Below are 14,612 nucleotides of genomic sequence, written 5' to 3'. Positions count from 1 at the left end.
TTTAGGACACTTGGTAATGAAAGGGGCCTCTATGATGTGTCAGGGTAGCATGTGTAAAATGGGAATGTCCCAGGCAACTTGGATGTTGGGTCATTATAGTCGTGGTCAATTATTCGCATATGTCATCAGTTTAAGAAAAGTGGTCCTGGAATACGTGTCACCTCTACTAGAAGAGATAAGGAACGTGGGTAACATATGAGCAGGCAAATGGCATGATCGGATTGACATATTAGAAAGGCTTTGGGGGCTGTATTATGGAAGATGGATTTAGCAGGGGGTGGTGCCAAGCAGGAAGGCCAGAGAAGACCTATTGAAGGGCATTGCCATATTCAAGGCAACAGAAAATGTTGACTGAAGTAAAGTAATGATAACAGGGCCAAGGAAGAGACCGCATACTTAGGGCATATCTTAAAAGGTCACATCAATAGAACATGTGAAGAATGCATGTATGTTAGAAGAAAGAGAGTAAAAGCAAAGATGAGCCTCACAGATGTGGCTTGAGTGACTAGGTAGATATTGATACCATAACCAAGATAGAGAACCAGAAGAGAAAGAAACATGTTTATGGAAAGGTGCTAATAAGTTCCAGTTAGGTTTATTGAGTTTGAGGTATCTTTGGTATATCCAAGTAGGGAGGCATAGAACAGTTTGAGTGGCCTTGAACCAGTATCGCCACCCCCACCCCCACCACCCCCACCCCGATGTCTTGTTTTAGGCTATGGTTTCAGTGCTCTTAGTTTCTCCATTCTTTTAATTTTTAACCTCCAGGGGTTGCTCAGAATTGCTCCTGAAGATATAATTTCTTTTTTCCCAGAACTGTTACAGATTTAGTCCTTTTATTTGTAAAATTTATTTAAAAGACTTATAGCATGAAGAGAGATATGTGTTCAGTCCATCATCTTAATCTCTTTTTCTTGGGAGTGGTTTCATAGCTTTTTATTATTTTATCAAAAGAGTTTATTGTCAGATTTTTTTTTTAATGTTACGGATGGCTTAATCCTGAAGAATACTAATATTTAAGTGGCAGGTGGGTTAATAGGCTTAGAAAGCCGTACAAGGAAGACTATATGATGGTGTTTTTAAGTGAAGGGTGAAGCAACTGGCCTAAAGGAAGGGTTTGCAACAGGATAAATGCTAATGAGAGGTTAGTTCAAATGAAGTCTGAAAAATATAATTTTTGGCAAGTTATACCTATCTTGCCAACTTATCTTGACTGTAGCTAATGCAGTTTTCGAAGTATATGTCAAATACCAGATTGAAGTAGCTTCAGGAATAAATAAATGAGAGAATGGAGACATATGATTGTTGATTAGTGTTTTAAGAAGGTTGGATAAGAAAGAAAAGGAGTGGAACATAAAGAAATTGGTAGCTAGGGGCAAGGTAAGAGAGCATGTTTATAGGTTGTTGGAAAGAGGCTCTATGGAGAACGAGACTTAAGAATATTAGAGAGTGAGGGATAACTGGAGTGGAAGTTGATGGAATCAAAAGCTCTGGCAGTTCTTAAAGGGATCTTGGGTATGAAGTTTTTGAGAGGGAGGGCTAATAACCTACATGGTGAAACTCTTAGAACGTAGCAGTTTCCAAACTCTTAGCAGTTCTTGAATCCTATTTTTATTAAAAAAATTTTTTTTGAAGATAATATCTTCTTCAGAAAACACTTTAGGAAGTCTAGAAGAATTTTCAAGCAATATTGGGAATCTGTTGAAGTTTGTTGCCACATACTTGTTGTTAATACTAATTTGCTCAGTTGTGTGATACAGAGAAAGCACACAGTTAGAATAATTCTGGGTTGCAGCTTTGTCAACCCAGGTGTGAGAGAAGGACAGTGCAGCACGGAGGTCTTGGTAATTGGCAGGAAAGTGGTTATAATGAGATATGGTGAGGTGTGAAAAGAGAAGCAAAGACAGGAAAGAATGATGGTGATAAAGTAAGAAGTTCAAGAGAGCGGCAGTCTTGGTGGGGTTGATGAGCAAGTCTTGTAGGAGCAATGAAGTGAGAGATCTGCGTGGTATCTATGTTACTATGCTTCGCTGGTTGTCCTTTTGGCTGACCACTCCTTAGGTTCCTTTTCAGGAATTTTTCTGCCAGTATCTTATATGTTGGTGCCCCTCATGGTGCTCTAGTCTCTGCTTTGGTTACTTTCCCTATACTTTTCCCTGGGAAAGATGCAATTACTGACTATATCATCATCATTCCCAACAATTATCTTCAGCCCAGTTCTCTTTCGTGAATTTCACACTCACTGTCTACTTAACATTGCCTCCTAGATGTCTCAGATTCAACCAACCTAAAGCTGAACATTTCTTCTTCTGCTTCAAATCTTTTTCTTTTCCTGGGTTCCCTAGATCAGTAAAAAGTAGTTGCTGGAGATAGAGACCTGAGAATGCAGTTCTTAACTGCTGTTTCCCCCTGTACTTTAGTACAGTGAATCACCAAGCTCTGTTTAGTCTTAACTATTTAATATATCAGATGCTCTTGTGCTTTGCTTTATCCCTGCTCCCTTTCCCTTAACTAGTCCACCATCATCTTTCAGTAGACCTGCACTGTCCAATACAGTAGACATGGTCATGTGGCTCCTCCAAATTGAGATGTGCTGTAAGTGTAAAATACACGCTGAATTTTCTATACTTAGTTGAACAAAGAATGTAAAATCACATCAGTTTTTCTTACTGATTACACATTAAAATGGCAATATTTTGAATATGTAAGTTTAAATTAGATGCATTATCAAAGTTAATTTAATCTCTTTTCACCTTTTGGAAACATATGGTTACTAGAAAATTGTAAATTATCTATGGTTCTCATTTTTGTCTCACATTTTATTTGTACTGGACAGTGTTGACTTAGACTATTGAAATAGCTTCCTGACAGGTCTCTGCCTCCAGTGTTACCACAGCCTCTAATCTCTTATCACCCTAATTTAGAACCACACTACAGCTCAAGTAATCCTTTACTCTTGTTCTAGCACTAACCTGCTTAAAACACCTGCTCATCCTCTAGCTTCATCTCTTCCCCTTACATCTTTATTCTCATTTCCCTAAATGAGTTCTGCTCTCTTGGAACATTCATCTTCCCCCTTCCTACCTGTTTAATGTCTGCTCATCCTCATCTAAGAAGGCATTCTTTCAGGAATGCTTTCCTCATGGCTCAAGATTTCGGTAAGCAAATACTTCCTCCTTGGTGTTCCCTTAGCACCCTATATACCCTCTCTACCTAGTTCTTACATTGTAATTTATTTTGTTATCTCTATCCCCCCTCTTATATACTGTAAGCTCTACAGAATCAGTAAAGATGGTTTGCTCACCACTGTATACCCAGTGCCTGTCATAGTGCTTTGCATATAGGAGGCACTTAGTAAATACTTGTTAAATTTATATTTTAGAGAAAGAATATTTAACAGGTTATATTGTAGGAATTATGGTAAGGGAGTACAATCAGTATCTAAAATGAAATAGTAATCAGTATCATTGGAGTTAAGTATTTAAGGAATGGAGAAGCTCGATAAATAGCTCTCAATCTCTTTTTGCCTTTGCACTTGATAAATAACAGATGATTAGTTTTCTTATAACACCTTTATTGAAACATAAGTCACATACTGTACAATTCACGTATTTTAAAGTGCATAATTCAGTGGTTTTTAATATATTCATGAGAGTTGTACAGCCATTACCACAGTTAATTTTAGAACTTTTTCAGGTGTGTGATTAGTTTTTAAAAGCCTCCCAGATAATTCTTTATTTTAACATAGAATTTACAGGTGTTTTTTTGTTTTGTTTTGTTTTTGTTTTTTTTGGTCACACTGCATGGCTTGCAGGATCTCAGGTCACTGACCAGGGATTGAACCCGGGCCATGGCAGTGAAAGCCCGGAATCCCAACTACTAGGCCACCAGGGAACTCCCTCCCAGATAATTTTGATATATCTATCTAAGTAGACTTCTTTCCTCCTTCCAATCTGCTCCTTATCTACTGAAAAATCACTGGGCTAAAAGAATGACTGTGTCATCTACCTTTTCTGTCTGTGGAATTACCCATTATTGTGGAAAGATTTGGCATAAAAGAGTCAGAAATAGTTGAATACTACCAGGAGGTCAGTGGATATTAGGAAAGGAGCTAGAATGGTTGGAGTAGGATTTATTTAGTCTTCCTCAAAAGAAGAGGTGTTTATACTTGAGAACGAAGTAATGCTCTCATAGCATTTGTAAATACTAACTCCACCTCCTGAACTAGGGTTTATGAGGTGTGGGAGAAGATGCACCCTGTATCTGAGAAGGCTTCAGAGAAGTACTGTCCTTGGAAAAGGAATAGGTCTAGCATTTCCATTATCTAAGGAGGTCAAGGAAAGTTTTCAGTGAAGATGTTTGAGATGCAGGGCAGTATCTCTATGGTGGAACAAGGATAGGGGCACAGAGGAAATGTTTAAATGGGAGTAAGATTATAGGATGGCATTAACTAGCTGCATGGTTTTCACAAGAGTAAGTCCAAAGAATTAATTGATAGAGTGGCAGGTGAGGGGAAGATTGGGTAGTTCCTGCTGGTCTGCAGTTAGCCAAGGCTTGGGTTGGTAGGATGTTAGGTCAGTAGGTTGGCAAAAGTATTGCTTATATTAAGAAGTAAGTTGAAAACACTTAATAACCAGGTTAGGGAAAAAGTCTTAAGGAAAAATGAGGTCCGAAATAATTGGGATTTCTAGTTCTGCCAACTGAGTAACTTGTGATATCATTAATGGAGAAAGGAGGTACAGGGGAGAAGAGAGAAGGTTACAACTTAGTGTTTGTTTTAAGTACTCTGTTTTCAGCTAAAATAATCCTGCAGATAACAAGACTAAACCTTCAAAATCATTTCTACAAAAGCATCTTCCCAAAGGGGAATGCTAGAAGGGGCAAATAACATAAAATGGAGAGGCTTAGTTTTTGGAGTTTTTAAAATCACTGTGATAAGTAATTATTGGACTGTGGATATACTTAATATATGAGAACTTTTAAAACTGTTAATAATCAGTGATAATTGCAATACAGCATGAGTTTGATTTGTATTAAAAGCTAAATTTTATTTGTTAGATTTGTATTAGGTTTCAAATCTTAAAGTTTTATTATGTATATTAAAAAATTTTTTTTGTAACCTACACATTGATATTTTATAGAAAAAATGGTGAGTACTTATTCAGAGGTATTGCTGGATATGTATTTGCTTTAGGATTATTGAAAATGAAACATTTATTTTCTTTCCCTAGTCCAAACCCCTGATACCTCTTCAAAAAGAGACTGATTCAGAGACCCAGAAAATGGTGCTTACTAACTACATGTTCCCTCAGCAGCCAAGGACTGAGGATGGTAGGAATTTAAGAATATCTTTTCTTTTAAAAATTACAGCAAAGGTGTGAAGTGAATTTTAAGTCTCAGAGACTTGCACTAATTTGAAGAAAATTTGGAGAATTGGTTAATGAAATTCTCTGAAAATGGAAAAAAAGGGCAACATCTCAGGGTTATAGATAGTTCAATTTAGAGGTATGTGTATACCATGTGTTTCCTTAAATGATTCCTTTGATTTTATTAGATGCGTTTTAGTGTGGGAGAGACTTCAACAGAAAAGTATAAGTTCGTAATATTCTGAGTCCTCTTAGAGTTCATGTGTTTTTTAAAGTATTTCACACTCACAATACTGAATCAGAAACTACATTTGGTATGGTCAGGCAGGTGAATTTCCTTTCAACTGCGAGAAAAGCTTTTTGTTTTATCACAGTGTCTCTAAGAAATAGATGAGTCAGAAAACAGTGTCCTTGAAGTGGAATTTTTTAATACTTTGAGAGTAGACACTTCACATTTAACTCATTCCATTTTTATTACTACCTACGTGCCAGGCATTGTGTTAGATCTAAGTTTTGGGGTTTTGTTGGCCGTGCCACATGGCGCCTGGGATCTTAGTTCCCTGACCAGGGATCAAATCTGTACCGCCTGCATCAGGAGCACAGAGTCTTAACCACTGGACTGTCAGGGAAGTCTCAGATCTAAGTATTTAAGATCTTAAATCCTTGCTTTCAAGAAGCTCAAGATGTAAAAGAGGGATAATGATGGCTCAGTTTGAAAGAGAAGGCATGGTATCTTGAGCCTATCTAGAGGAGTCAGTCTTAAACAGGAAAAGGGGAAGTATAGATCCGTATAACAATAAATTTATAACTGAGGAAAACAGAATATTGGGGAGCAGTATCCGTTTGAGAGCTTTCACTGCGTTTATTTTCTCAGTGAAGTCAAAGAGAAAGTTGCCTCTAAAGGTTGGGGGAAGCTGCATTTGAGGGAAGTGGCAGTGATTTGGAGTGGGAGAGCAGACTTAGAATAAATAGAACTCCTGAGCAGCCTTGAACATGGAGCAAGGAGGAAGGAATACCATAGATTTGTAGTGGTTCTGCACAACCAGGTTAGGTCATTTTTCTCTAGTTAAATTCCAGGGCAAAGAAGGTAGGTGATTGAAGTACCACGTTATGGACTTACTGGATAGGTATGACTTAAGCAAAGGGGACAAGAAAGGTGAGAGTGGTGGAGATAATATATTATGAAATCTAAGGTGAGTAGAGAAGGCGGTAAAACCTAGAGTGCTTTTACAGGAAGAAAAACAAATAAGGTTAAGGAACTTGACGTTTACTGGCAATAATAAGGAAGTGAATGATTTAGAAGGACAAGTGTAATGGTCAGGGAGGTGGAAAAGTATTACAGAAGCTAAGGTCCTGAGTATTACCATGATTGGGAATCACATGGGTGAGATGCAGATGGACATTGGAATTGAGGGCATCTAGGAATTATGAAATTGTAGTGTTGAGGTGGGATCATCACACATTTTCATCACTCAGGGTTCTGGCAGGTCTTAGGTGGGGAGAAACACGCTAGGCAAATACTAGAGTTGTCAATGAGTATGTCAGTGTGATCAGATCTGGTGGCATCTAAAATGCAGAAAAAGCGATGTTACTACCTGATGCCCTGAATCACAAAAAGATGTGAGATTTATACCAAAGGGTAGAAAGTGTAGGTGACCAGAAGTTGACAGGAGTAAAAGGCATGGTAAAAGTTTCCTTGGGGTTCTGAAAAAATTTTGGTGTAAAATTGCTTTGATGTAATCTAAAACTCAGAGATCTGTGGGCAAGGCTAGGGATTTGGAGCCTTAACCCCTATCCCCACCCCTAGGATATAATGAACGGTATTGGAATTTAGAAGATTATTTCTGAATACCAAACCTTGAATGAAATAATTTATATATTAGCATGTTACTTTTTGTAGGGAACTGAGGGAACTGCACATATCTACAGTGTTTTAATTGTTAGATTCTCTTCAGGAATTCTTCTGATAACAAAAAAGCCTAAGATGGGAGGGGAAATCTTCTCAATCGTGGAAACAGACTTTGTTGGAAACTGCTTGGCTCTGCTTGCCTTTCCAAGTATACCACAAAAATACATCAGTAGGGTTTCCTGGGAAATTGAACCATGATGCACAAACAAACAAAAACAAACATTCTAATTCATTTAATATTAAGCAACAACACGAAGAGATTAAAGGAAAAAATTTTGAGCCGAGTAATGAAAACAAAGAAAGAGGTGAATCTAAAAGCTTTATTCTTATTGTTAGTATTTGGTTTCATGGCGTTCTTAGTTTGGATATGAGATTAAAGAAGGGTAAAAAGCCCAAAATAAGAACTAAAAATAAATTATAATTATGCTAGTTTTGCATAAATAATCAAATTAACCATGTTTGCGTATTCCAGGAATTTCAGTTTTTCTATTACCTAATTTTAGGTGCTTTTAATCCCTTTTGATGTTTTCTTTTAATGGACAGAAAATAAGTTGTACTTTTATTTTGTACTAGACTTCTTTTATTTTGTATGTAGACCTCTATAAAGTGATATATAATAGTCAAATGGATTAATTTTTTAAGCCTTAGCTTTTTTTAGTTGCCTAATAAGAAGCCAAAAGCTGTGACAGTTGTTACATCTTTAATATTAATATCAGATAGCAGGATAGGTAAGTGTTGAGTTTATGTTTTCAATTTTCCTTAGTTTTGATAGAGAATATCTTATAATCACTTTACTTAGTAAAGCTGTATATAATATTTAATGCAAAGATGTAATTACATGCCATCAGGGTAGTCATTTTTTACCAAAGTATTTCCCTGTTTCTGTCTTAATCCCCCTCCGCCAGTACATAATGAACAATATTGGAATTAGGAAGGTTTCTGAATGCCAAAACCTGGATGAAATAATTTATATATTACCATGTTACTTTTTGTAGAAAACTGCACGCAATCACAGATCTATAGTCTCTTAATTGTTGTATTCTCTTTAGGAATCCTTCTGGTCCCAAAAGAAGACAAATCATCTTTAAGGAAGAAAAGATATGTGATTGGTATTGTGAAGAAATGTTAGAAACACAGCTTAGTTGTTAGTGTGGAATTTATAGCTGCTGACATTGACCAGTCTTGATTTATCTTAATGAACATATCTCATAAAGAAAATTATGAACAAGTACTAGTTTTTCATAATTATAGTAAAATACAGTGGGGTTTTGTTTGTTTTGTTTTTCTTTAGTTATGTTTATATCAGATAATGAAAGTTTTAATCCATCATTGTGGGAGGAACAAAGAAAACAGCGGGCTCAAGTGGCATTTGAATGTGATGAAGACAAAGATGAGAGGGAGGCACCTCCCAGAGTGAGTCTGGTCTTTTTTCCTTCAAATTTTAAACAGGCCTGCTGATGTTTATTGGGTACTGTATAGCTAATCTGTGCTATTTTGGAGGATGTTAAGAAGTTTTAGTTTCATTCCTTGCCCTCAAGACACTTGAAATTTTAGTAATCAATACCTTTATCATGTGAAAGCATTTGAGAACAATATAAAATCATGCAATTAAAAGCTAGATTTCATAGTGTGCATAAATATAAGAGAAGGACAGATTACTGTTTCCTCCTTTCTTTCATGATTTGTTTATATATATTATAGGGATAAAGAACTCTTTGATAGGAGCATTTTGATTCTTTTTGAGACTGTGTGTTGCAGTGATAAAAGTAGCAAATACACATTTCCAAGTTACTTATGTATGTTATTTTATCCCCTTATATAGTAAAACTAGCTGAATCCCAGAAAATGATAATTAGGCTGACCTTAGAAATGTTTGGTTCCCAGCATGGAAGTCATAATAATGTAGGAATTTTATGTATGTTTGCATAAACATCTAGCTGGAAAACATATACCTATTTCAAAGCCAAGAGATGGTGTTGGCAATATCCACACCATATATCTCCAAATGGAATATATTTAAGTATACCACAAAAAAAAAAAAAAAAAGCCTTTAAAACATTGAAATCTGTAACTGAAGTTTTTGACTGTCAATAAAACCATACTTTTATTGAGTCTAAAATGCTTTCAAAGGCCTATCATCTGTCTTCACAGTTACCCCTAGGAGCTAGATATGCAGTGTAATTAAGATGGATTATAGATTAAATTTTGAGATTGACATTAGAAATATTTATCTGTGGATAACTAATAAGGACCTACTGTGTAGCACAGGAAACTACTCAATGCTCTGTAATGACCTGTATGGGAAAAGAATCTAAAAAAGAGTGGGTATATGTATGGGTATAACTGATTCACTTTGCTGTACACCTGAAACTAACACAACATTGTAAATCAACTATACTCCAATAAAAATTTTTTAAAAATATATCTGTATTTTAAATTGTGTTTATTTTGTTTCTCTAGGAGGGAAATTTAAAGAGATATCCAACACCATACCCAGATGAGCTTAAGAATATGGTCAAAACTGTTCAAACCATTGTACATAGATTAAAAGATGAAGAGACTAACGAAGACTCTGGAAAAGATTTGAAACCACATGAAGATCAGCAAGTTGTAAATAATGATGTGGGTGTGAAGGTTAGAAAACTCAATTAAAAAGCATTGACCAAAACCTCTTTCAGGTTCTTTAAAATTTTTAAATAAGTGATATAATGATCCTTTTTGTTTACATAAAAATGTACTCCCAAACTTAGGGAAATGTTCTCAAATACCTGAACTAAAAGCTGTAATAGTGAGCAAGCTTCCTAATCGCTATTATTACCACTTCAGTGTGGTTACAGACTGTCCAGATGGGCAGGGGAGTGTCAGCATAGCCTTTGCAAAATCATTGCCTGAACAAAGAATAAAGTAATGAATGTCAGAGAATTCATTGTTATAGAAATATTTTCCCCCTGGTAATATTGATCCACTCTACCCAGTTTTAATTTTAACTGTAATTGCTATGACAGACCATTGGCATTTCTTTGGGATGTTTCCAAAACCTGCACAAATCCCTAAACTGTGTGTTCCTTTAATGGACTTTCCCCCTGACATGGTATCACCGAAACAGAAGTTTTATCATGTCACTAGTGTTACTGTATATTCCACATGAGCAGGAAAAAATCTAATCATCCTGAGTTTGAGCATGCTAAGTCACTCACTCATAAATACCACCTTTGTAACTTTTAGGATGAAATGTAGCCTCAGCTAAATTGTAACATTTAATATGGCTCATGGACCTTTAGGACCACCTGTTCCCAAAATGAGCATTTTATTTTTGAGTGCTACAGATTTCCATGTTTAAAGTTTCTTCGATTTATCCAGAATAGGAAGATACTAAACTGCTGTTAAATTTTCATCTGAACTTTAATACGAAGATAGATATAAAGACGGTGAATTCTTTATCTTTTCTCTTACTTAGGTAACTTCAGAAAGTACTACTCCAGTAAGAAGCAAAGCTGATGAAAGAGAAAAGTATATGATAGGAAATTCTATACAAAAGGCCAGTGAACCTGAAGCTGAGGTCAGTCCTGGGAATCTACCAGTGAATGCAAATATGAAAGCCTCTGAGAACTTGAAGCATATTGTGAACCATGATGATGTTTTTGAGGTATGGCTTAATGATTATTCTGGAGTAGTGATAAATGATAAGAATTTAATATTTCATTGTTGCTAACTAAAGATAGAAACCTGATAAGTGATAGCAGGAAATATGCTAATGGATTTGCCATTGAGAAAATTCATATTATTTGCTATATCACTTGTTTGTCACTTTAAGCTTAAACATTGGACTACAACGGGTATAAAATTTTTAAGATGTAAATTAGATTGTGGCAGTTCTGTTCTAGTTCTGTAATATTCATAATGACAATTGTTTTTTTTTCTGTAACTTAAAAATGAAAAGGTTGCTGTAGGTGTACTTCAATTATTTGACTTATTTAAGCAGTTATCATTGATTGTAAAGTACTTTTTTTCTTGAATACCTGAGAACTTTTTTCTAAAGGGATGTGTCTCGTGGATCAGTAAAAACTTTTTTTTTTAAACAGCTTTATTGAAGTGTAACTCATATACTATACAATTCACTCATTTAGATAAAGGGTGCAGTTCAGTGGCTTTTAGTGTACTAAAAGTTGTGCAGCCCTCATCATAATCACTTTTAGAACATTTTCATTACCCCAAAAGAAAGCCTGTACTTCTTAGTTGTCTCCCTGCAACTTTTCCATCCCCCCAAGTCCTAGAGTAGGCAACTAGTAATGTACTTTATCTGCATCTCTAGATTTGGCTGTTCTTGGCATTTCATATAAATGTAATCATCTAATATGTGGTCTTTGTAACTTAGCATAATGTCATCAAAATTATTCATATTGTAGCATGAATCAGTACTTCATCCATTTTTTAATATCTGAATAATATTTTATTGTAATCACCCATTATGAACATTTGGGTTATTTCCACATTTTGGCTGTAACGAATAAGGCTCCTTTGAGTATTTGTATACAAGTTTTTGTGTGGATATATATTTTCTTTTCTCTTGGGTATATAGCTCAGAGTGGAATTGCTAGACTGTGTGGTTAACTCTATGTTTAACTGTTTGAGAAACTGCCAGTTTTCCAAAAGTGATTACACCATTTTACATTTCCCCTCATATACTGCTGGAGGTATTAAGTGCTACAGAAATGTAGAAAGGAGATATTTTCTGGCTACGAAGAACCATGGATGCTTTAAGGTGAAGGAAGCATTTAACCTGTATTTTGAAGTACTTCAATGAGCAGAAATAGGAGAATTAAATGAAACATGGAAAGAATAATAAGAGCAAAGGAATGACATTTAGAAAATATAGAAAAGAGCATGTTCCATCTGACTGAGTATGTCAGGGATTATAGTATGTAACCCTGAAATGAAATTAGTAGGGTAGATTGGATCCTGATTCTGAACCCCTTAATACCTATGCTAAGAAGTTTGGACTAAATGTTCTATACTGTAGTCTTCAGGGAGCCACTGGAAACTTTTTAGCAGAATTATCCACATTAAACATAATCATTGGAGAAAATGCAGTATCCAGGGAGAAAGAGTAAGAAAGGAAAGAATTTGAGCTAACTACAGGAAGATTCATTGACATGAGCAATGGAAACAGCAGGGTGGGAGGCAATTTAGGAGACTGCATTTCCCAGAAGCCCAGGTGTAATATAATTTCATGAAGGAGAAGGTCTGGTCAAGGAGCTTAAATGCTGCAGATATCGCAAATTAAGGCAAACCTCCTTATCATTTTATCTCATTCATTGCATTCATTCTATTAATCAAGTCCTGTTAATTGCAAAATTTCTTTTTTTCTTTACTAGCTTATCACTGCCATTGCAGGACAGATGTAGTCTTTTTTTCTTCAGAACTATCACGATAGCTAGTTTCCTTTCTGCCAGTCTCTTTTTCTTTCCATACACCTTTAACACCAGAGTTACTATTTTAAAAGATAATCTGATCTTGTGAGCTCCTGGCTTGTCAACTTTCAGTAATGACCAACACATACTTGAGTTCATACTCAGAGCATAACCTTTTACTATCCAATCCAGTCTGCCTTTTCTGTCTTTCCTGCCACTTATTCTAAGTTCCAGCTGCATGGAGCTGACTTGCCATACCTTTTTCTTATTTCCATGCTTTCCTCTACTCAGAATGTCATTTCCCTCTTAGCTCACCCTGCAAGATTAAACCCAATTTATGTTCTCTCCCTAATCTATTTAGCAGTCTAACTTTGTTGTAGTGCAGTCTGGAACAGGGTTGGCAAATTATGGCCCATGGCCCAGATCTGGCCCACTGACTATTTTTGTATGCTTGCAAGCCAAGAACAGCTTTTATGTTATTGAATGGTTGAATAAAACTCAAAAGAAAAAGCATACTTCTTGAAATGTGAAAAATTAGATGATAATTTAGTTTTACTGGCACACAGCCATGGTGCTTTGTTTACATATTGCCTGTGACTACTTTTTGTTTCAATTGGTTGGTTGAAACAGAGACTGTGTGGCTTGCAAAGTGTAAAATATTTACTGTGTCTGACCTTTTTACTGAAATAGTTTTCTGACTCCAGTCCATGTCTTATTATGGCCCTCTTAAAGCATCTATAAATCTTAGTATTTTTAATAAAATACCCTTTTAAGAGCTTTTATTTATTTTCACCATGTTAACTAAGAATAATTTACCTGCAGAAGATCTGATTTTATATACACTATATGCAGTGTTAAAATTTTTCTATTAATATTTGTTGATGACAGGGTCTCTTTTTTTGCGTGTGCTAAGTGCACTCAGTGGTAGATAGCCTGGGACAATTGCCAAATATCAGAGAAAAACATTAAATTGGGGGAAAATTGCCATTAAGTCATTTCAGTGAAAGAACCTCAGTCCTTCTGATTCCTTGGAACCTAGTGATCCTTGAGGGAATAATTTGAGGATTAGGAATAGACTTTTTGTTAGAGCACCTTCACTAAACTGAGTTTTCCAGTGCAGGGATTGTGTTTTACTCATTTTTGTTTCTCTGGCACTTGACATTGTACCAGGTACATACTAATCATTAATACAGTTGAATTATAGACTGCACAGAAAGTTATACCTTAGGCGCTTTGGTGTACTATTAATAATTTCCATAGTTTTACTGCCATGTCTTGAAAAATTTGTCATATACTAGTTTTATTCACTATTACCTTAAAAAGGTTTTTTTTTTTTTACTTGTTCTAAGTACTCTTCTTTGAGTTCTTATGACTTAATATTTATTCATTTAAAGAAACCAAAATTTATTTTTGTAAATATTTTCTTTTTTCTTTAAATTAGGAATCTGAAGAACTTTCTTCTGATGAAGAGATGAAAATGGCAGAGATGCGACCACCATTAATTGAAACCTCTATTAACCAGCCCAAAGTGGTAGCACTTAGTAATAACAAAAAAGGTTAGATGTTAAAAGAAAGCACTAAGAATATAAATGGGCTGAATAAATTTATACATTTTTTCAAATAAATTTCACTGAACGTCATTATGTAATTTAAAATACTTTTTAGAAACAGTGTTTAAAACCTGCCTTTCTAAAAGATGTATTCCTCATTTCTCGTTTTTAAAGAAAACTCTTGATGGATCTGTTCTCTTCCCTCATTCGTGCAATTTCACTGACATGGCATGGATTTTATAGGCAGATAAGCTTAGATTATGACTCCATCTCTACCGCTTAGTTGCTATATGATCTTTGAGCTGCTTAATTTTGTCCATGTGTATATATAGACATACAGTGCTCAGATCTAGCATAGTACCTGATGTATAACAGA

At 35.4% G+C, this 14,612-nt stretch overlaps 1 protein-coding gene across 10 annotated transcripts in view; it reads left to right on the top strand.

Moving 5' to 3' along the window:
• The window catches only part of ERBIN (erbb2 interacting protein), a 114,112-nt gene that overhangs the window by 80,366 nt on the left and 19,134 nt on the right, over positions 1-14,612 (top strand). For 8 of the 10 annotated variants that reach the window (XM_057742250.1, XM_057742241.1, XM_057742219.1 and 5 more), the window contains exons 15-19: positions 5,232-5,331; positions 8,567-8,688; positions 9,736-9,909; positions 10,733-10,921; positions 14,128-14,242. In XM_057742250.1, coding sequence (XP_057598233.1) covers positions 5,232-5,331; positions 8,567-8,688; positions 9,736-9,909; positions 10,733-10,921; positions 14,128-14,242 — 700 coding nt within the window. The remainder of the gene's footprint in view (positions 1-5,231; positions 5,332-8,566; positions 8,689-9,735; positions 9,910-10,732; positions 10,922-14,127; positions 14,243-14,612) is intronic. The other 2 variants (XM_057742230.1, XM_057742175.1) reach the window with 1 other exon arrangement.

Source organism: Hippopotamus amphibius, chromosome 1, assembly GCF_030028045.1.
Source record: "Hippopotamus amphibius kiboko isolate mHipAmp2 chromosome 1, mHipAmp2.hap2, whole genome shotgun sequence".
In the NCBI taxonomy this organism is placed as follows: Eukaryota; Metazoa; Chordata; class Mammalia; order Artiodactyla; family Hippopotamidae; genus Hippopotamus; species Hippopotamus amphibius.
The sequence above is the reverse complement of the archived record's forward strand: the minus strand, read 5'-3'. Positions and strand labels throughout refer to the sequence as shown.